At 44.1% G+C, this 22,100-nt stretch overlaps 1 protein-coding gene across 6 annotated transcripts in view; it reads left to right on the top strand.

The window, feature by feature from the left end:
• Window positions 1-22,100, top strand: part of ablim3 (actin binding LIM protein family, member 3) — a 328,604-nt gene that overhangs the window by 125,230 nt on the left and 181,274 nt on the right. For all 6 annotated transcript variants that reach the window (XM_041193207.1, XM_041193210.1, XM_041193208.1 and 3 more), the window contains exon 3: window positions 14,741-14,924. In XM_041193207.1, coding sequence (XP_041049141.1) covers window positions 14,741-14,924 — 184 coding nt within the window. The remainder of the gene's footprint in view (window positions 1-14,740; window positions 14,925-22,100) is intronic.

Below are 22,100 nucleotides of genomic sequence, written 5' to 3'. Positions count from 1 at the left end.
GTTACATTAGGTATTTTCCAATCTAATGGAACCTTCCAGAATCTAGTGAATTTTGGGAAATTAAAACCATCTAATAAAAGCAAAATACTGCAGATGCCGGAGATCTGAAATAAAAATGGAAAGTGCTGGAAAAGCTCAGGAGGTCTGGCAGCATCTCTGCAGAGAGAAACAAAGTTAACATTTCAAGTCCAATATGACTCTCTCTGCGGAACTCATTTCTTCTCCTCCATCGCCATCCCTGTATATCTAGACCCACCAGAGAAGGCGGCACAAAGGTATACAGTCGGGAGGGAACTGCTCTGGGAGTACTCAACAAGGGGTCCAGACCCCATGAAGCCTCATGGCTTTAGATCCAATGTGGGCAAGGAAACCTCCTGCTGATTGCCACCTATCACCCTCCCTCAGCTAAGGAATCAGTATTCCTCCATCTTGAAACCCCAGTTAGAAGTAGCATGGGTGGTAGCAAGGGCAAAGAATGTACTCTGGGTGCCCATCACCAAGAGTGGCTCAGGAGCTCCACTACTGACCAAGCTGATTGAGTCCGCAAGGACATTGCTGCCAGACTGGGCCTGTGGCAGGTGGTGAGGGAGCCAACAAGACTGAAAATCCTATATGAGCTCACCCTTGCCACTCTACCTATCGCAGATGGCATCTGTCCATGACAGTATTGTGACCACTTTACAGTCCATTGTGCTGTGTGGCACTACCACCATGCTAGATGAGATAGATTCAGAACAAATCAACCAGCTCAAAACTGGGCATCCATGAGGCACTGTGAGCCATCAGCAGCAGCAAAGTTGTATTCAACCACAATTTGTAGCCTCACAGCCTGGCACATCTCCACTCTGCCATTACCATCAAACCAGGGATTCAGTGAAGAGTGCAGGAGAATATGCCAGGTGTTACATTAGGCATGCCTAAAAATGAGATACCAACTGAGTAAAGCTACACACAGAACTACTTGCATGCCAAACAGGTCATGTGATAGAGCTTAAAGATCCCACAACCAACGGATCAGATCTAAGCTCTGCAATCCTTCAACATTCAGTCATGAATGATGGTGGACAATTGAACAACTAACCAGAGGAGGAGGCTCCACAAACATCCCTTTCATCAATGATGGCAAGCCAAGAACATAAGCACAAAAGGTAAGGCTAAAGCGTTTGCAGCCGTCTTCAACTAGAAGGGCCAAATTGATGATCCATCTCAGCCTCCTCCTAAGACCCCCAACATCACAGAGGCCAGTCTTCAGCCAATTCGATTCACTGCACGTGCTATCAAGAAATGGCTACACATACAAATAAATGGCAACGGACACAGGAAAGACTAGGGCTCTGAGAACATCCCGGCTGTAGTACTGAAGATGTGTGCTCCAGAACTAGCCACGTCCTTTGTCAAGCTGTTTTAATATGCCACAAGACAGAATTAATCATGACCTCATGGCAAAAGCACCCTTAAGTTGCAGTGATCATAAAATGATTGAATTTTGCATCCAATTTGAGGGAGAGAAGAGTGAATCTAAAGCTAGTATTTTACACATAAATAAAGACAATTATGAGGATATGAAGACAGAACTGCCTAAAGTGAAGCAGAAAATTAGATTAAGGGATCAGTAGAGATGCAGTGGCAGACATTTAATGCGTTATTTCATAACACTCAAAAGATACATTCCAGTGAGAAAAAAAGACTCTAAGGGAAAGACGCACCATCCGTGACTAACTAGGGAAGATAAAGATAGTATCAAATTGAAAGAAAAAGTGTACTATTCCATAAGCTTAGTAGCAGGAGGTCAGAAGATTAGACAGAATGTAAAAGCAGCAAAGAATGACTAAAAAAAATGACAGCAAAATTAGAGTATGAGAGAAAGCTGGCTATAAATATTAAAACAGATAGTAAGAGTTTCTACAGGTATTTAAGAAGGAAAAGAATAACTAAAGTGAGCATTGGCCCTCTAGAGAGTGAGTCTGGGGAATTAATAACAGAAATAAGAAAATGGCAGATGAATTAAATAGATATTCACATCTGTCTTTACAGTAGAAGACACAAATAACATCCCAGAAATAATTGTAAATCAAGAGGTGAAAAGGAGGAAAGAACCAAAACTTAATTTCAATCACCAGGAAAGGGCACTTAGAATATTATTAGAACGAAAGACTGACAAATCCCTAGGTCCTGATGGACTTCATCTAAGGGCCTTGAAAGAAGTGACTGCAGAGAAAGAAAAACGTATTGGTTTTAATTTTCTAAAATTCTGTGGATTCAGATTAGAAAATAGTGAATGTAAATCCTCTATTCAAGAAAGGAGGGAGACTGAAAGCAGGAAACTACAGGCCAGTTAGCCTAACATTTGTCACAAGGAAAATGCTGGAATCTATTATTAAGGAGGTTAAAGCAGGACACTTAGAATTTCTCAATGAAATCAGGCAGAGTTTTGTTTTGTGAAAGGGAAATCATGTTTGACTAATTTATTAGAGTACTTTGAGGAAAAAACAAGCAACATGGATAAAGGGGAACCCGTAGATGTGGTGTACTTGGATTTCCAGAAGGCATTTGACAAGATGCCATTTCAAAGATTACAATACAAAATAAGAGCTCCTGGTGTAAGGGATAACATATTGTCATGGATAGAGCATTGTTTAGCTAACAACAAACAGAGAAGGCTTAAAAAGATCATTTTGAGTTGGCAAGATGTAACGAGTGGGGTGCCAGAGGGATTATTGCTAGGGCATCAACTATTTACAATTTATATCAATGACCTGGATGAAGGGACCAAATATATGGTTGCTAAGTTTGCTGATGACACAAAGATAGATAGGAAAGTAAGTTGTGAAGAGGACATAAGGAGTCCGCAAAGGAATCTAGATAGTATTGCTGAAAAAAAGACATGTTGAAGCTTTCCATCTTGCATTAATCAGGATACTTCTCAAGAATACCAATGTAAGGGAAAAACAACAATTTATACTGTTTGTGAAGAGAGTGCTGATTGGTTGACAAGTGGACTCTGATTGGTAGAGGCATTGCCATGGAGAATGCATTGGTGATGGTCAGTGACAATTAACTGCCAAGCATTGTTTGAAATTTAAACTGGCACCCTGACCCTGATTAGTTAAGGCATTGTCCTGAGGAATGAGTCAGTGACTTAACTTGGTTGTCTGCATAATTCTGAGCACACTGAGGATTATTTTGAAAAGGTTGTACTGGAAAGGTTGTACTTTATATTAATACATAGGGCCCTGTTCTTTGCAGGCAAAAAGAATATGTACACACATTGTGCCTGTTTCAGCTAAACAAAATAAGTGACAGCCATTCACTGACTCATTCCTCAGGGCAATGCCTTGACCAATCAGGGCGAAGTTGCCTGGTTTAAATTTCAAACAATGCTTGGCAGTTAAATGTCAGCCACCATCACTGGTGCATCTCCATGGCAATACCTCTACCAGAGTTTGCTTGCCAACCAATCAGCACTCTCATCACATACAGCATAAATTGTTGTTTTCCTCTTATATTGGTATTCTTGCAAAGTGCTCTTATGAGTGCAAGATGAAAAGCTTCAACAGGTCTTTTTTTTTTCAGCATTACATAAGTTCTGTACTATCAAATGACCACTTGATAGATAGTTTAAATGAGTGAGCCAAAATTTGGCAGTTGGAATATAATGTGGGAAAATGTGAACTTGTCCACTTTGGCAGGAAGAATAGAAAAGCAGCATATTATTTAAATTGAGAGAGATTGCAGAACTCTCAGCAGAGAGGGATCTGGGTGTCCTGGTATATACTAACAAAAAGTTAGTATGCAGGCTCAGCAAGTGATTAAAAAGGCAAATGGAATGGTGACATTTATGCAAGGCAATGGAAAATAAAATAAAAGTAGGGACATTTTGCTACAGTTGTATGGGGCATTTGTGAGACCACGTCTGGAATGCTGTGTATAATTTTGGTCTCCTTATTTAAAACAGGGCACAATTACATTAGAAGCAGTTCAGCGAAGTTTCACTTAACTGATTCCTGGGATGAAGGGTTTATTTTACGAGGAAAGGTTGGGTAGTTTAGAAGAATGAGGGGTGATCTTTTTGAAACATATAAGATCCTGCAGGGACTTGACAGAGTGGATGCTGAACAGATGTTTCCCCTTGTGGAAGAGACTAGAACTAGAGGACACAGCTTAAAAATAAGGGGTCTCCCTTTTAAGATTGAGCTGATGAGAAATTTTTTTCTCTCAGAGGTTTTTGAGTCATTGAAACTTTTTCCCCAGAGAGCAGTGGAGGCAGGGTCATTCAATATTTTCAAGGCAAAGTTATTGACTCACCAGGGAGTCAAAATGCATAGATAGGTAGGAAAATGGAGCTGAGGCCACAATTAGATCAGCCAGCTCAAAGGGGTGAACAACCTATTCCTGCTCATAATTAACATGTTTGTATGTAGCATAGCTATAACACTGGCATCTACCCAACAATGTAGAATTTCCCCAGCTATTTCCTGTCTACAAAATGCAGGATAAATCCATTGCAGCCAATGACCATCTCATCAGTCAACTCTTATCATTAGCTTGGTGATGAAAAGTGTTGACAGTGCTATCAATGGCACTTATTCAGCAGTAACCTGCTCAGGTATACTCAGTTAAAGTTCTACCAAGGCCACTCAGCTCCTGACCTCAGCTTTACAGCTTTGGTCCAATCATGGGCAAAAGAGCTGAATTGCAGAGGTGAGGTGAGAGTGACTGCCCTTGACCTCAAGGCAGCATTTGACCAGGGATGGCATCAAGGAGGCCGAACAAAATTGAAATCCACGGGAATCATTGGTTGGAGTCTCTTCACTGTTTAGAGTCATACCTAGCACAAAGGAAGACAGTTATGGTTGTTGGAGGCCAAACATCACAGGTACCAGGACACTGCAGGAGTTTCTCAGGGTTGTGCTCTTGACCCAACCATCTTGAGCTGCTTCATCGATGACCTTCCCTCCATCATAAGTTTAGAAGCGGGGATGTTCGCTGATGATTAGTACCAATTATGATGCTTAGCACCAATTGGTGCATTCATTGGTACTACCATTACTGAAACCCCACTCTCAACATCCTGGGGGTTACCATTGACCAGAATCTGAACTAAACCAGCCATATAAATATGGTGGCTACAAAAGCAAGTCAGAGACTGGGAGTTCTGCGTGAGTAGCTCACCTTCTGACTCCGCAAAGAACCTGCCCACCATCTACAAGGCATAAGCCAGGATGTGTGCAGCTCTGACAACATTCAAGAACACTGACACCATCCAGGACAAAGCAGCTCAGTACCCCAGACACAACTTTAAATATCCATTCCCTCCACCACCAGTACACAGTGGCAGCAGTATATACCATTTTACAAGATGCACTGTAGCAACTCAGGAAGCCTCTGTCGAAAGCAAGTTCCAAACCCGTGACCTCTACCACTTAGAAAGACAAGGGCAGCAGACAAGGAGCACCAGTACCTGCAAGTTCCCCTCTTAGCCACACACTATCCTGACTTGGAACTATTTCACCATTCTTTTACTGTTGCTGGATAAAAATCCTGGAACTCCCTTCCTAACAGCACTCTGGGTTTACCTACACCAGATGGATTGCAGTGGTAGAAGAAGGCTGCTCACCACCAACTCCTCCAGGACAATGAGGGATGGGCAATAAATGCTGGCCTTGCCAGTGACCCACATGAAAGAATAAAAGCAAGCCGCTTCCCCTTCCAGCCTTCCCAAAAAATCCTGGCCCCATTGTCAGCTTCAAGGCCATCCAAAGCCCAAAACAGCACAAACCAAATATAGATCAAATCTCACGGTAACCTGTCTATGTAGCTTGATGGCAGCATCCATTATTTATTAGTATAAACTCCATTTCACCTACCTCTTTCTCTGAATGAGGATATTTAATGTGACTTGTGGACAACCTTCATATTTAGGACTGGTACACCCAAGAAAAACAGGCTACATCTGCCCAATTTCATTTTATAGAAGACTTGATGGCCAACAGAAAATAAAATTACTAAATTAAAACTTTTTCCACCTGCACTGAATTAAGGCTAACCCCCTAACTCAACCTCCTGGGACACGATTATTTTATCAGGTATCTTCGTCAACATCAGAATCTAGCTGAACAAACATTTGTCTGGCTCGTGCCAAACACAGTTGTTTGATGTATGTACAGTTCTATGCAACAAAATTATTTGGACTAATTAAGAAGATATGTTTATCTCCACTGGGAATTTCTGGGGAGGTAGTCCACAGCATTGAGTCTGCATCATGAAACATTATCTGACAATGATCAGATAATGTTTCATGCAGCAACAAAGTCATAATCTATTAGGATTATAAAATAAATCATTTCTCATACTGATGTCGAGGTAGAAGTTTTTACTTCTGTGCTCTTAGTGCATGCTGGAAACACATAATCACAAAATTTCACATCAGCTGTTGACTTTCCATCCATTAAAAATTAATGGGCAAAAAATCCAGTAGCTGGCAGTGTGTAAATTTATGAGATGCATCCCCATTACGCACCAGGATTGCAAATACTGAATTTTAACCCCGTTGTGGTTTGTGGTAAAGGGTAGGTTATTTTGCCTAATTATAATCAATGGGCAACATATTAGCATTCAAGAACTATGAAGATAATGGTGATAATTCCTGGGGTTCATTCTCAGGCATATATATGGATCACACTTTGTTTCAATAACCTTCACTAAATTATTCAGAATCTTGAATTCTCACTGTCACATGCAGCAACATCTGGCTTAATAAGGAAAGAAATCCTGCTGAAAACATTCATGAAAGTTGCTCTTCAATAACAACAACAACTTGCATTCATATAATACCTATAAAGAAATAAAATGTTGTAAGGCACTTCACAGGAGTGTTATCAAACACATTTTGACATTGAACCACATAAGGAGATATTAAGATATATGACAAAAAGCTTAGTCCAAGAGGGAGATTTTAAAGAGCATCTTAAGGGAGGACAGGGAGGCTGTTAGGCAGAGAGATTTTGGAAAGGAATTCCAGAGCTTGGAGCTTTGACAGCTGCAGGCACAACAGGCAGTGGAGTGATTCAAATCAGGCATATTCAAGTGGTCTCGATTGGGGGAGTACAGGCACCTCGGCAGGAGTGGGGGGTGTTGCCGGGCTAGAGGAAATTACAAAGAAAAGGGCAAGGACATGGAGGGATTTGAAAATAAAGATGAGAATTTTAAAATTGAACTGTTGCTTAACTGGGAGCCAGTGTAGGTCAGTGAGCACAGGGGTATTGGGTGAACAGAGCTTGTTGCAAGTTAGATCATTAGCAGAAGGGTTTTGGATGCGCTCAAGTTTGTGGAAGGTGGGAAGCTGGCCAGGCTATGTTCAAATTATGAAACAAATTGGTAACAAGAACGTGCATAAGGGTTTCAGCAGCAGAGGAGCAGGAACGAGTAAGGCAATGTTATGGAGGTGTAAGTTGGTGGTCTTAGTGATGACGTGGGTGTGGTCAGAAACTTAACTTGGGGTCAAATGCAACACCACGGTTGCAAAAGTCTTATATAACCTGATACAGTTGTCAGAGAGAGGGATGGAATCATTGCCTTGGGAACAAAGGTTGTGGTGGAGACTGAAACCAGTGGTTTCAGTCTTCCCAATGTTTACATGGAGGAGATTTCTGCTCATCCAATACTGGATGTTGAACAAACAGACTGACAATTTAGACAGCTTAGAGTTAGAAGAGGGATCAAGAAAGATGACAGTGAGGTAGAGCTGCGTATCATCAGTCTACATGTGGAACCTGACATTTTCAAATAATGTTGTGAGGGGACGCATGTAGATGCGAAGTAGGAAGGGGCCAAGGATAGTTCTTTGAGGGCCACCAAAGTTAATGGTGTGGGAGTGGGAACAGAAACCATTGCAGATGATTCACTGGCTACACCTTCATAGATCGGAGTGGAACCAAGCAAATGCAATCCCTCTGGACAATGGAGAAGAGGCGTTGGAGGAAGATGGTGTGGTCAATCGTGTCAAAGCTTGCAGACAGGTTGAGAACAACAAGGAGTGATAGTTTACCTTTGTCATAGTCATATTAGATGTAGTTTCTGACTTTGATAAGAGCCATTTTGGTACTGTGTTGGGGTGAAACCTGAATGGAAACCAGCTGGTTAAAGGAAAAAAGACATTTATCTGTAAAGGTCTTTAACGTTTAGCTGTTCCTGATGTAGTTATCTGTGTATAAAAAGAACAAAACTGACAACGGGCACAGCTTTGGACCTTAGATTCTTGCAACATGAAATTATTCTCTATGAGAGTGAGAAATACTAAATGAGAAATTGAAAGCAAAGTTGGAATTCAAAGGGTGGAATTTAATTATAACCCCAGGAGCAAGAAATGTGGAGATGGGGTGAGTTAATTATGCGGAAGCCAAAACTTTGAAATTACGATGGCGGGTTCAGACTGAGGCAGCCATCCAGAGAAGGCATTGGAGAACAAGATCACTGCACATCAGCATTTCTTCAAGACATGGACAAACTACCCCCAGATGCCCAAGAGGCAATGCCGGAGTTGCCTGAGGCTGTCCCGGGAAGCGGTCTCTGAAATTTTCCAGACACGGCAGCCAGACCTGCAGACACATGGATTTGGCAACAACCCCATGTCTGTGGTCCTCAGAGTGACTATGGCGCTCAGCTTTTTTGCCACTAGCTGCTTCCAGGGCTCCAAGGGCGACATGTATGGCATTTCACACACAAGTGCACCAAAGAGGTGACCAATGCCCTCTTCCATTGTGCCATGAGTTCATCAGGTTCACCACAGATGAAGACAGCCAGGTGGGCAGGACAATGGGCTTTGTGCCCATCCCTCATTTCCCTAGGGGTAATTGAAGGCACTCATGTTGCCATTCAAGCTCTCTCAGAACAGCCAGCGGCATATGTGAACAGCAACGGATTCCACCTTCTAAACGCCAACTGGTTTGTGACCACAGGCATAGAATGATACAGGTCTGTGCCCATTTCCCAGGGAGCTCTCATTACTCATAAATCTTACCAAGCTTGCAGCTTCCTGAGCTCTTTGAGGCCCCAGCCCAGGTTGATGGCTGGATCCTGGGTGGCAAGGGCTACTCTATCTGGGCCTGGTTAGTGACGCCAGTGAGGTATCCCCATGAGTGAGGTGCAATGGAGAGTGCTATGATGAAGCCCACATCTCCATTGGAGCCATCAGCAAACAGACGATTGGCATGCTGAAAAATTTGGTTCCATTGCCTTGACAGGTGCAGAGGGGCTCTGCAGTTCATAGCACAGTGGGTTTCATGAATAGTTGTGGCATGTTGTGCATTGCACAACATGGCCACACAACACTGCAAACCCTTGCATCAAGACGACATGGAGGAGCAACGCTCCTCCTGAGATGGAAACGAATGGGATAAGCCCGAGGAAGAGGACATGAACATGTCTTTACTGGCTGCCAGGATCATGGAGAGACATGCCAGGGATTCCAGGGACAATCTCATATACACGAGATTAGGCCAAGACTGTGGGACCTAGAAGACCATTGTCCCATCACTGAGACACATTTGCCAACACGGGATGTCTAACAACCCCTGCCAGCCACCCCCTCAGGAGCTACCTCTGAAGTTGCATTTTCTACCACCTAGCATAGCAAGGACAGTGGACCTCTGGACGTCACACACACTCGCTACTGAAGACTGTTACCCTGGACAACTGATGCACCAGTGGCATACGTCATGTGCTAAGCTGTGAAGAGGACATTCGGGGGCTACAAGGGGCATAGGTTAAGTGAGTCGGCAAAGACCTGGCAAATGGAGTAAAATGTGGGAAACTGTGAAATTGTCCATTTTGGCAGGAAGAATAAAAGAGAAGTATATTATCTAAATGGTGAGAGATTGCAGAGCTCTGAGATGCAGAGGGACCTGGGTGTCCTAGTGCATGAATCACAAAAAGCTAGCATGCAGGTACAGCAAATAATTAGGAAAGCTAATGTTAGTATTTATTGTGAGGGGAATTGAATAAAAAAGTAGGGAGGTTATGCTTCAGCTGTACAGGACACTGGTGAGACCTCATCTGGAGTACTGTATACAGTAATGATCTCCTTATTTAAGGAAGGATGTAAATACATTAGAACCAGTTCAGAGAAAGTTTACTAAATTAATACCAGGAATGGGTGGGTTATTTTGTGAGGAAAGGTTGAACAGGCTAGGCTTCTATCCACGAGAGTTTAGAAGAGTAAGAGGCAACTTGATTGAAACATATAAGATCCTGAGAGGTCTGGACAGGGTGAATGTGGGAAGGATGTTTCCTCTTGTGGGAGAATCTAGAACTAGGGGTCACTGTTTAAAAATAAGGGGTCATCCATTTAAGACAGAGATGAGAATTTTTTTTCTCTCAGAGGGTATTGAATCTTTGAACTCCCTTCCTCGAAAGACAGCAGAGTCTTTGAATGTTTTCAAGGCAGAGGTAGATCAACTCTTGATAAAGAAGGGGGTGAAAGATTTTCGGGGGTAGGCAGGAGGTTACAGTCAGATCAGCCATGATCTTATTGAATGGCAGAGCAGGCTCGAGGGGCTAAGTCGCTTACTCCTGCTCCTAATTTATATGTTTGTATATTCTATCGTGACCAAAATCTCAGAACCTGTGCCATTATTTCAGGTCCTTAACTTCACAAAAGGCAGTTCAATTGGCCCTGTGGAATACAATCTCAGACTATCTCCTTGACACAGCAATGGAGCGTTTGCAAAACCTCCATATTCCCCCCATCCCAGAGACTGGTAAACACCTAAATGGACATGCATATGAACATTAAGTAAAGAGTGATTACAAACAAAAACGCTCTAGTCTCTTGCACAATGAAGTAGATGCCTAACATTCCCCAGCAACCTTCAATGAGTACCTATCATGAGGCATGATAGTATCATTTGGTTTCTGGCTGAACAAGTTGCAAAATAGGATAATGATATGCACATGAATAAAATGAAAGCAATATATTGTGCAATATTTACATGTGACAAAGTGAATGTCGTAAAAGACATTGCCTCCTTTGAGCTCTCATAAGTTCTTTTCCCACCACTACTTCTTGGTGTGACACAAACAAAGCAGCTGAGGTGTGATGCCCCCATGGCCTGCAATGACTTTGGTAGGGGGGCATCCACTGGAGGTCCAGGTCTAGTGGGCTCCAGCCTATTGGGGGTGTTCTGCAAGGGTGTAGGGGCAACCTCCCCAAGCATGCCTACTGGAGGCAATGGGGTCAGTTGCAGGAATGAGGAGAAGCTGCTCACCCTGGAGCTGTTCTTAGAAGAAGCCCCCAGGGCAGTTGGCATGCACTCCTCCTCCATCTGGGTGCAAATGGCACCTCCCTGGATGGAGTTCCAGGTGCCACATCCCCCTCTTGTCTAACTACTGCCAAATGGAGACCATGGCTAGAGCAACGGATTGTGGGTCAGAGCGCATATGGATCAAGTACTCGCGGTTGTCAACTTCTCCGTGGAGGAAACCATGTGCTCATTTGCCTGAGACATGGCAGAACTCATAACGTGCATGGGCTCCTTTATTATCCATGCAAATTTGCACATAACCTCTGGCATCTCCACCTATATTCCCCTAACCTCTGCTGCATTTCTAGCAGGCTTCTTGTGGCCATGATTAGAGACCCATCCTTAGCATGCAGCTCATCGTGAGCCTATTCCTCAACAGTCCTATGAATGCCTGAGACCTGGCTGTCCTTCAGCTGCTGGGACGTGCCTGTGCTGTGCACACAAGAGATTCTAAATGTGATCCCTCTGTGACCTAAGTGAGTGTACCTAATCTGGTGGAGGATGTGGGAGAAGCAGGTAATGGTGCATCTTCTATGTCATCTTCCTCACAGCTGGAGTCTTTGGTCTCCTGGATTGGATGAGGCTCAGGGTCTGGATCACAGGGACCTATAAAGGAGAACAAAGATTAATAAGCGGGGGAGCTGGGGGGGGGGGGGGGTGGTGCGGCGGGTTTGATGGAGCTATGATAGAGGAAGAGGTTTGTGGGAGCCTGTGGCAGGTGTAGGGTTGCACAGCAAATGGCTCAGACTTGTGACAGAGGGAGGTGTACAACAAAGTGGGGGCCTTGATGTAGAGCCTCCCTGCTTATCCAGGTGGTATTTTTATAACCCTCCTAGACCTACTGAACTGTCACCTGATGGCAGGATCCTCCAAAGGAAACCCACCCCCACCACACATAATTACACATGTTTAACAAGCTCACTTCTGACCCTTTAAATTTTCACATGAATCATGTGGGAGCCAGCTCCTGACACGAAAGCGGAAGCGGAGCCCATTTCTGGCTCCACTGTCATGAACAGCACACCACAGATTAAATCCTGCCCATAATCACTTGTCCTCCTTCAGCTGGCCTGTGATCTAAGAGATAGTATTTGCAGTGAGCATCAATATCCTAGAAATAAGTTCAATTAGCTGGCCCAATGAAAATTATTGAGGTTCCACCATCTGAGTACATGTGCCTTTAGCCGCTGGGCACTGAATCATAGCTCATTTTTGTCAGCTGCCTCTGAGGACTATGCCGCCTTTGCTGTTCACAAAACATTAAAACTCATTCATTACTTCAGGAAATGCACTTTAACCAAGCTATCTTTTAAAGATAAAGACCATAGTTATCACCATTTTAATGTCCAGCAGCAGCTCTGACCTCTCTGTCCCTGAACTGACACTTTAAACTAGACAATTGGATTCCCACTGATCCGTATATCCAATTGTGCATGAATCTTTTTCTCCCTACCTCCTGACATATATATTTGGTTTGGAATGAATTTTTATAGATATTTGCAAGTTCATCATTTTATGCTACAGAATTGTCAGCACATTAAAGCACAAGTGTTTTTATTTAATCAAGATGAAGCTAAACCTATTCAAAAACCTTTGGCTTGTATTTCTATGAAAACAATCAAAAACAACTGAGGAAAAAGAACTTTTGTTGGCCGCTGGCTGATGATTTTGGGCATCTACTCATTTTATTTCACTCCGCAAGAGATCAAACAGGATGCAGTTTATTGATTGCTTTATGGATGCAATACAGTGATCAATACAGTTTCCTCCCAGATTGAGAAGTAGTATTAGAGAGCAGGTGATGACTGAGGTAGTCTTTTTCATGTAGTTATCATTTTGATTGTGCCTTATGCTCCCTAGGAAGAATTGTTTTGGGTTTAATTCACTAGATCTCTGAGATTGTGCCTTGATAACACCCCATCTGTTATATTTAGAGCTACAAGGAATGCAAATTATTAAAAGCTGGTCCAGAATGTGAGTTTTGATGCTGGAAATGCACTTTCCTGTATCCTGCTTTGAATATCTTTCTGTTATTAGACTTCCTTGCAATGTATTGGGCATCACTATTTCCATCAGGAAGACAATCTTTCCACCTTTGTAACATCACCTGAATTTGTCCATCTCAGCTCATTTGCTTCTGAAACCTTCATTCTTACCTTCTTTACCTCTAAACCCAATTATTACAATGCATTCCTTGCTGTTCTCCCATATTCTACCCTCTGCAAACTTGATGTCATCCAAAACTCTGCTCGATGGGCTGAATGGCCTACTCCTGCTCCTGTTTTCTATGCCCATCCCTTACCACACACTAAGTCCCATTCCCATCACCTGTATTCATTGACATACTTTGGCTCCCACTCAAGCAACATCTTGATTTTCAAATCCTCTTCCTTATTTTCAAATCCTTCTTTGGCCTAACCCTTTCCCATCTCAGTAATGTCCTCTCCCTCAGTCCCCTGAGATTTCTGTGCTCCTCTAATTCTGGCCTCTTGTGCATTCCTAATTATAATTGCTCCACCATTGGTGGCTGTGCCTACAATTGCCTAGGCCCCAAGCTCTGGAATCCCTTATCTGCAGCTCTCTACCTCACTTTCGTCCTTTAGGACACTCCTTAAAACTTACCTCTTTTTGATGAGGTTTTTTGTCATCTGACCTAACATCTCCTTATGTGGCCGGAAGTCCTACTTTGTTTAATAATGCCCCTGTGAAACGCTCTAGAACATTTTGTTAAATTAGAAGCATTATATAAATATAAATGGTCATTGTTGTTGATGATTTGTGAGTGTGAAGTGTCTTGGTTTTACATTAAGTTGTTGACTTTGCATTTCATTGACATTGAATCTTGTCCAATCGCAGTGGTGTTTAGGGATCACAAGGTTGGCAGGGTGGCCAATTGCAGAGCGTGTTGGTGATCAGGGTAGGGTGTGTCTGGACATGCAGTGAATCCAATCACGGGGGGAATTCAGTGATCTCAAGGTTGGGGGGATCATCTTATGGAGTGGTCCGTGATCAGTACGAGGTGTGTCTGACCGTGGTCCAATATAATATATATTTAGGTGTGCAGTATCATCATTTTAATCGTTCACATACACACTTTTTGTAACGTTAAATGATGCAAACAATAATTCATCAATGTACAGGATTAATTATTTTGTTTTTCTTTGAATTGTCTTTATTGAAGAGACAAAAGTATATCAGTCCTTAACTTTCTAATATCTAAAATTTTAACCCTCGTCATATACACTTTACATAAGGGGGTTAGTTTAGATTGAGTTGGATTAGATATACATAGAACAGGACATATCAGATCCTGACTGACAGCAGGCTTGGATCCAAATCTCATTTTAAATGTGCAAATCAACACCAATGCTGAGATTTAGGGCACAGCTGGGGGCTAGATTGAAGCATATCAGTCTAATATAATTATCGCTGTTTTACAGTTTGTGGCTCCGACTTGGCACAAGCAAACTTCTTCTACAAAAATGGAGAATATATCTGCACATTGGATTATCAACGAATGTATGGGACTCGTTGTGACAGTTGTGGGGACTTCATTGGTGGAGAGGTGATCTCAGCTCTTGGAAGAACATTCCATCCAAAGTGCTTTGTTTGCACAGTCTGCAGGTAACTTGAAGAAAAAAATGATACTGAGCATAAATATGATTTCTTCAATATAATTAGCAAATTGTGTGTTTACAGATTGAGGGTTCAAATCAGGAAATAAGAGCTGAATATTAGCTGATTAGAACCAATATCAAACAATATATAGATAACATTTTTAGGTCCTCCCTTCCCCCCCCCCCCCCCCCCCCCCCCCCCCCCCGCCCCTTACATCCCCGGCTCTGTACTTCCTTATAAACTATTACATCTCTAACCTCTTCCAGTTCTGGTGAAAGGACATCAACCTGGAATGTTAATTCTGTTTCCCCCTCCATAAGTGCTGCCTGGTCTGAGGAGTGTTTCCAGCATTTTCTCTTTTTTGTTTCAGATTTCCAGCATCTGCAATATCTTGCTTTTGTTTTAGTTAAAATGGATGTAAGATATAGTACAGCGTCTGTTTTGAAAATACTTCAGAGCATCACTACACTCATTGTTGTCACGCAGGGCAGTGGGGGTGTAGAGACACAGCCTAATGACAACAGCATTGGCTCCATGGGGGAAGCTGATGTCTCTGTGGGGAAGATGATGTACTGCTGTCTCCTTAAAAAGAGGGCATATGCCACCTGATTGATGACCATATGGACAGCAAATTGATTGGTGTTACTTAAGTAACCTGTTGTTGTCTGGAATGAGGCTAGGGCATTGAGGTTGAGAGCCACTGGTGCTGCTGTGTGTGCATTAGTGTTTTCCTCCAATTTGTGCTGCAACAGGTCACACAAGTCAGCTGCTTCCCTATAATGTTGAGGTACATTTCTATCTTTTTCAACACTCCTGCAGCCACTGAAATAACAAAATGTGCTGCAGCCAAAAGTCAGCTCTGGTTTAGGTACAAAGACTTGCTAAATGCAGCCAAATCACTATCCCAAATTTGCCTTAATGGAGGTGGGGTTCCCATTGAATACCTCTGCTTCAGCCTGCTCCCTGAGCATTTGCATCAGGTGTTTTCAGGAAGTGCTTAAAAATGACTGAATCAAACTCTCTCAGGCACCAATTTCTCAAGGCTGCTAATTCAAGCATGGACCCCTATTCACTGATTTTAATCAACCCCGCAGTCATTTGAGGCAGCTGTCAGGAACGCCTAAGGATTGAGACAGAGGACTCACCCATACTATGCAGATCACCTTTCAGTGTTGTTTGCAAAGAGGCAAGTGACTCGTCAATCAAACCCTACTCTAGCATACTTAGTCTGTGCCCTTTACCTCTTGGCATCTCATAAAATACCACAACTGCAGTTTCATCCTTCCTTGCACTCAGTATATTACCACGTTCTTCCTCGTTTTCATCAGTTGCTTTGAATTCTGTGAGTGCAGTTGATAGTCCATTGATAAAATGAACGCACAGGACATTTATCTATTTGGATACTGCACTATTACTAGTTGTGTGCACTGTAATGCATTTACACATTACCAGTGCATATGGACAATTAAATGTAATATTTGTGCAAATCACAGAGCATCCAAATAATATGATACTTTCAGTTGTCCACTGCTATTTTTACAAGTCCAAGGAATCCCTCCCAAATAAACCCTCCATTCCTTACATAGCATCAAAAGCTTCAGGGTTGGGAGGCTAGCCACCTGTTGCCTGCTGTGTCCTTTTTTTGTGTAAGAGTTTGGCTTTAAACACAAGAGCAGAAAGGATTGGAATATAGTGAGAGTTCCTCCCACATTCTCCTTCTGGAACTGTGAAAAGATAATTATTTGTAATTATGTCATGATTCACTGTAACTTTTTCCATTGCCACTAACAAAATTATATTTATTATGATTGGCATTTAGAAGTACCCAATGTCAGCTATGCATTGGAAAAATTGTAGAAGTGTCAAGCCCTGGGATTATCAGAAATATGAGAGGGCAACATGATGTAAATCAAGAATCTATGGTTGGACAGAACTTTATGAAAACAAAGAAGATTAAGGATCTTTTATATACCTGGAGTACTAGTTTTGGCTCAGCAACAATAACTTAGAAAGGGAACATTATGCAGTGTAACATGATGGTGAGATTTATGGATTCACTGGATAGCTGCAAGGAGATCTATCAGATGAGGCACAAAAGCTCTGCAGAGATTCATTATGGTGAATCATATAGGTTGCAGCCCCAGTGCAGCTGTCTGCCCATGTAGGACACAAAAAGCAGCAACAACAGGTGCACCTGTTTCCACAGGAACAGATTTAGCCCTGACAGAGTAATGGTCATATAGCACTGAAGCACTGAATAAGGCAATGTATTCTAAGCACAAAATCTGTGCTATTTATTAGAGATACTGTGCAGAATTATTAAGATACTGGGCAAAATTTGAAAAATGGAACATTTGTCTCCCGACGACAGAACCAAAAGTGGGTGCCACTGCTACTTGTGTGTCTGGCGCACACACAATTAGAATTAAAATTCAAAGGGCCAGTGGTGGACACAGGAGACGCATGCGAGTAGGAGGCATGGAGGGTATTCATTAGTGGATCCTGCCATCAAGTGACTTTGCAGCAGGTACGCATGAGCTATCAAAGAGCTTCCTGGATATACAAGGAGGTTCTGTATCAAGCCACAACTTTCCTGTTCAACTCCATTTTATCAGCACCTTGGTTAGTTTCTTCTTGCAACTCTTCATCGCCCTCCCCTTCCCCCCTCAAACTACTCTTCCCTCACTTTCTTGTGTCCTGAGTCCCCGCCCCACCCACCAAACTCCTTCAAATGCACAAGTGTCTGGTCCTATACAGAGGCTGACCCATGGTTTAGTGACACCTCCCTGCAGATTCTGCTGGAGGACATCAGGGAACAGCAGGAGGTGCTCTTCCCCATAGATGGTAACAGAAGACGCTCCTTCCTGACCAAGGCAGCCTGGATGGTGATCATAAAGGAGCTGAACAACCATCTTTCCACCAAAGATCCTGGGTCCAGTACCAGGAAAAGAGTCAATGACCTGCTGCAATTCACCAGGGTAAGTGGCATGATCAAATATTACCAAAGAGTTGCTCATGGGGCCATCAAGTAATGTATCTTTGTGAGTGGGCAGCTAGGCCAGGTTGCTGAAAACGTGATCAGCCTTAGTGCTACATGGCAAAGCATGTGACAGTTTGGATTTTGCAAGTGCTTGGGTCCAACATACCACTAACAAGTCAGTATGTGTGATGGGGATGCGTGCAGACAAGGGGGTTAGGTGTCACTTGACATGTCACTGAATCTGCGCGTTGTCATGTAGGAGAAATAGATCCACAACTTGAGGTCGAGGACAAGGACCAGAGGCGGAGTGCCTGACTTGACGCTGCTTGCCTCTGCAAAGGAAGAGCCACTGCAAATTGCAGGAGAGGAGGGCAGCCGGGTGATCACATGTGGCAAGGCTGAAATGGCCAGGCATAAGAGTGAGAATGCATCAAACCTGGTGCTGGCAGGCAGGCACACAGGAGGCATTTGAGGAAATGGGAAGTGTTCATTGACTGCGCTGAAGATTAATGTGGTTCTTTTTGCTCTCCGCTAGAGGTCCTCACAATGCCCAGGCCACAGCCACAGCAGGAGTCTGAAGATTCTACCTCTGGAAATATGGGAAATGGGGAGCGGGCAGGAAAGTGGGGTTGAAGCCGACGATCAGCTATGATCATATTGAATGGCAGAACAGGCTCAGCGGGCAATATGGTCTACTCCTGCTTTTATAACTTGTGTTCCTGTGGAATGATGACACCACTGCCTCAGAGAATGCACCATCACCTGGCTCTTCCACCACCTCCACCCATTAGGATTGTGGAGGGTTCACATTTGGATTCAGGAGCACAGTCTGGTGAGCACATTGCACACTAGTCTCAGCAGCTGAGAGAGACTGACAGCCGAGGTCCTTGCTGAGCCCCATGCTGATATTGGGCCTCTGGTTGCAGCCACAAGAAACCTGCTGGAGATGGAGCAAAAGGTAGGGGAATTTATGGCAGAGATGCCAGGGATCATGCACAGCTTTGTGCGGGCAATGGGAAGTGGAGGAGTCCATGAAAGCCATGAGTTCTGCCATCTCTCAGACATGTGAGCACATGGCTACCGCCATGGAGAGCCGGGTCCAACATATAACCTATATGTATTCTGACTTGCATTTTGTCACTTTAGCCATGGGCCCCATACAACAGTGACTAGACAAGGTGGGGATGCAGCATCTGCCCTTTGTCCTCATGGAGACAGGAGGTGCCATCGCATGCAGACGGAGAAGGATTGCGTACATGCCACGCTAGGGATTTTCTGTGAGGATACCCCGAGGATGTGTGGCCTCTCCTCATCCCCTTTGCGATTGACCTCACTGCCTTCAGTAGATGATGTTGTGGAAGGTGCACCTGCACCAGTGCAGGAGATCACCAGTAGGCTGGAGCCCTCAAGGCACCGGATCTCTAGAGGACACCCACCATGGTCATAAAGGCAACAGGATAGCGCACTGAGCAGACTGCCTCCACCTCAGCTGCTAAAGTCAGGTTTGCACAAAGACATAGTGGCCAGAGAAGAAAACTTAAGACTTTATGAGAGCACGAAGATGGCACGGGTATATTAAAATAAGTTTCATTTGCTACTTCTAAATATTATTTCCAATTTATTCATCTGTGCAGCAGCATTATTTGTTTGGACTAACTTAGTCAGGGAGCTAAATGTACTGGCACACCTCATGGCTGGCAAACATTGATGGCATGAAGGGAGTTTAGAGTCTTTCCTTTATTGTGGAGGAATGTGTTTGTATTCAGTCTTTAATGAATGTTCATGCTAGTGTCCAGTTTTGCACTTTCCAGTCTGTGGGACGTGGCTGAACATGCAGGTTCAGCTGGCCCTCCCTTAAATGCATCGTCAAGTAGATTGTCCGTGATTAATGCAAACAGGGATTTCTGAACTGTTATGGGTACGCTCTAAGCCCTGTAGCGATGGTGCAGGTCCTGAATTCTTGGTCATGGTATGCTGATTGACATATGTCCAAGTGCAAAGCAGAGGTCCTCAAGAACAATATTCATGAGTGGATATGTATGATGAAGGTCCGCTCCCCTTGCTCTTCTAGGTGGCAGTAGATGCAGGTTCAGAGGTAGCCCCAGAACGGAAACTAGTGGAGGTTGGTAGATATCCTGACCAGGCATTGGAGTTCTGACGATGGTACCATGATTATGTAGGTACCTCACACTTGGACGAATCGGGTATATATTAGAGTACCAATGGTTTCCCTGGTACATCTCTCCATGGCGCTGGCATCCACTAAAGTCTCATGCACATTTATTGCCTCCTCCTCAGGCTCATCCAGTTCATCCACATTTCAGGAGGGGTGCTGTTCTTCGCTTAGTTCTCCATATTGTACAGCCACATTGTGCAGTAAACAGCAGTCCACGTTTATTCGTGATACCCTCTGTTGATGTATACTGCAGACCCCCTCCAGAATGGCCGAGGCGCATTTTCAGCAAGCCAAGTTTTACCCAATGACAGCTCAGGTGGAAGCATGAGCTGCATTGTACCACTCTTCCATTACACAGTGGGGATGGTTCACCAGGTCCGGAGGGGATAGCGCTTCTCATCCAGGATCCAGTCTTCAACTTGGGCTGGGACCTGCAAGTTGTGTAAAATATAGAAGTCATGGGAAATGAGCACAGAGCTGCATTATTCTTTGCCTGTGGTTGCAGACCAGTTGCATATTCAAAGAGTGAAAGCTCTTGCCATTCACAAATGCTACTGGCTGGTCCCATGAAGCTCTAATGGCCACATGAGCGCAGTTAATAATACCTTGCACTTTGGAGAAACAAGTGGAGGCCCCGAGAATTTGATAAATTCATTTGCATGACAGAAGAGGGCATTGGTCACCTCCTTAATGCACTTGCATGTAGCAGCCTGAGAAATTCCACACATGTTACCCATGCAGCGCTGGAAACAACTGCTGGTGAAAAATTGAGTGCCACAGTCACCTTGAGGGCCACGAGCATGGGGTTCCCTCCAAATCCACATGGCTATAGGTCTTGCTGCAGGATCCCACATGTCTCTGTGCCTGATGCCCAGGACAGCCTCAGCTGACTCTGGCAATGGCCTGTCGACATTTTCAGGTCGTTAGTTCTCGTCCTGAAGGCATGGTGATGTGTCAATGCCTTCCCTGGATGCCCGCCTTCCATCCAGCCTCTCGCTCTGGTACTGCCAACTGCTGGCCTTGTGGCCTCTCTTGTTAGCTGGCAAAAGCTTGTCTTTGTTGCATCCTCTCCTCCTGCTCCCAATGTTACAAGAATATTGGGTGAATCAGATCCATAGGGAATCCACCAAGTGAACTGTGTGAAGAATGGAGGCAATGATATGAGCACCTCTATACTCATGGCTTTCCTCCATACAGCTACTGTGCAATGAGATTTTCAAATCCTCCTAAAGGCACACCCAGAACTCTTTCCACCCACCCCCCCACCCCGCCCCCCATGGCCTCCTCCCACTTGGACCTGGACTTAATCACCAGTTTGGGGCAATGTCCAGCGACAGATTAAGAATCACCCTTAACCTGGAAACTGTCACTGTTGACCTGCCCTCTGACACCTTTGAAAATGATCCCATCACCCTTGACCTTCTGAACATCACTGTGCAGCTTCCCTCTGTTAATCTCGAATCTCCCAACATCACCTTTGACCCTGTGACAGTGGACACACCATATCTCCCCTTGACCCTGCCCACCTCACCATAGATGTTCCTTCTCTGATGCTAAACCCTTCCTCCCCCATCATCCTTGACATGTCCTTCCAATCCCTTGACTTGTCCTCTAACACATTCCATAATCCCATTCTCTGACTGTAGCTGCCCTCATTCTGTATTGACCTCACTCCCTGTAATTACAGACCTTCCCCATGACTGGCACTTTGACACCCAGGACCTGACACTGGACAGTACTGAACACATTCTTTAGGGCCCTCATTTTGCATCTCCTCACTGCACCAACCCCCCGACCACACCCCAGGTGCCAGGCCCTTCCTTTTGCACATTTCCACATCCCAACCCCACCTACTCCCGTCCCTCAAAGACCTCTGGCTCCTACATGTAAATGTCAATGACCGAACCACCTCCCCCCGACCCCTGATTAGCCTTTACCCCTCCTGACCCTCCATCCAAGCTGGCAGTCCCCTGCTCCTCTCCAGTGTGCCGCAGATTTCCACAAAAAAAACTGCTCACCTCAGATC

Source organism: Carcharodon carcharias, chromosome 8 (assembly GCF_017639515.1).
Source record: "Carcharodon carcharias isolate sCarCar2 chromosome 8, sCarCar2.pri, whole genome shotgun sequence".
NCBI classification, from domain to species: domain Eukaryota; kingdom Metazoa; phylum Chordata; class Chondrichthyes; order Lamniformes; family Lamnidae; genus Carcharodon; species Carcharodon carcharias.
The sequence above is the reverse complement of the archived record's forward strand: the minus strand, read 5'-3'. Positions and strand labels throughout refer to the sequence as shown.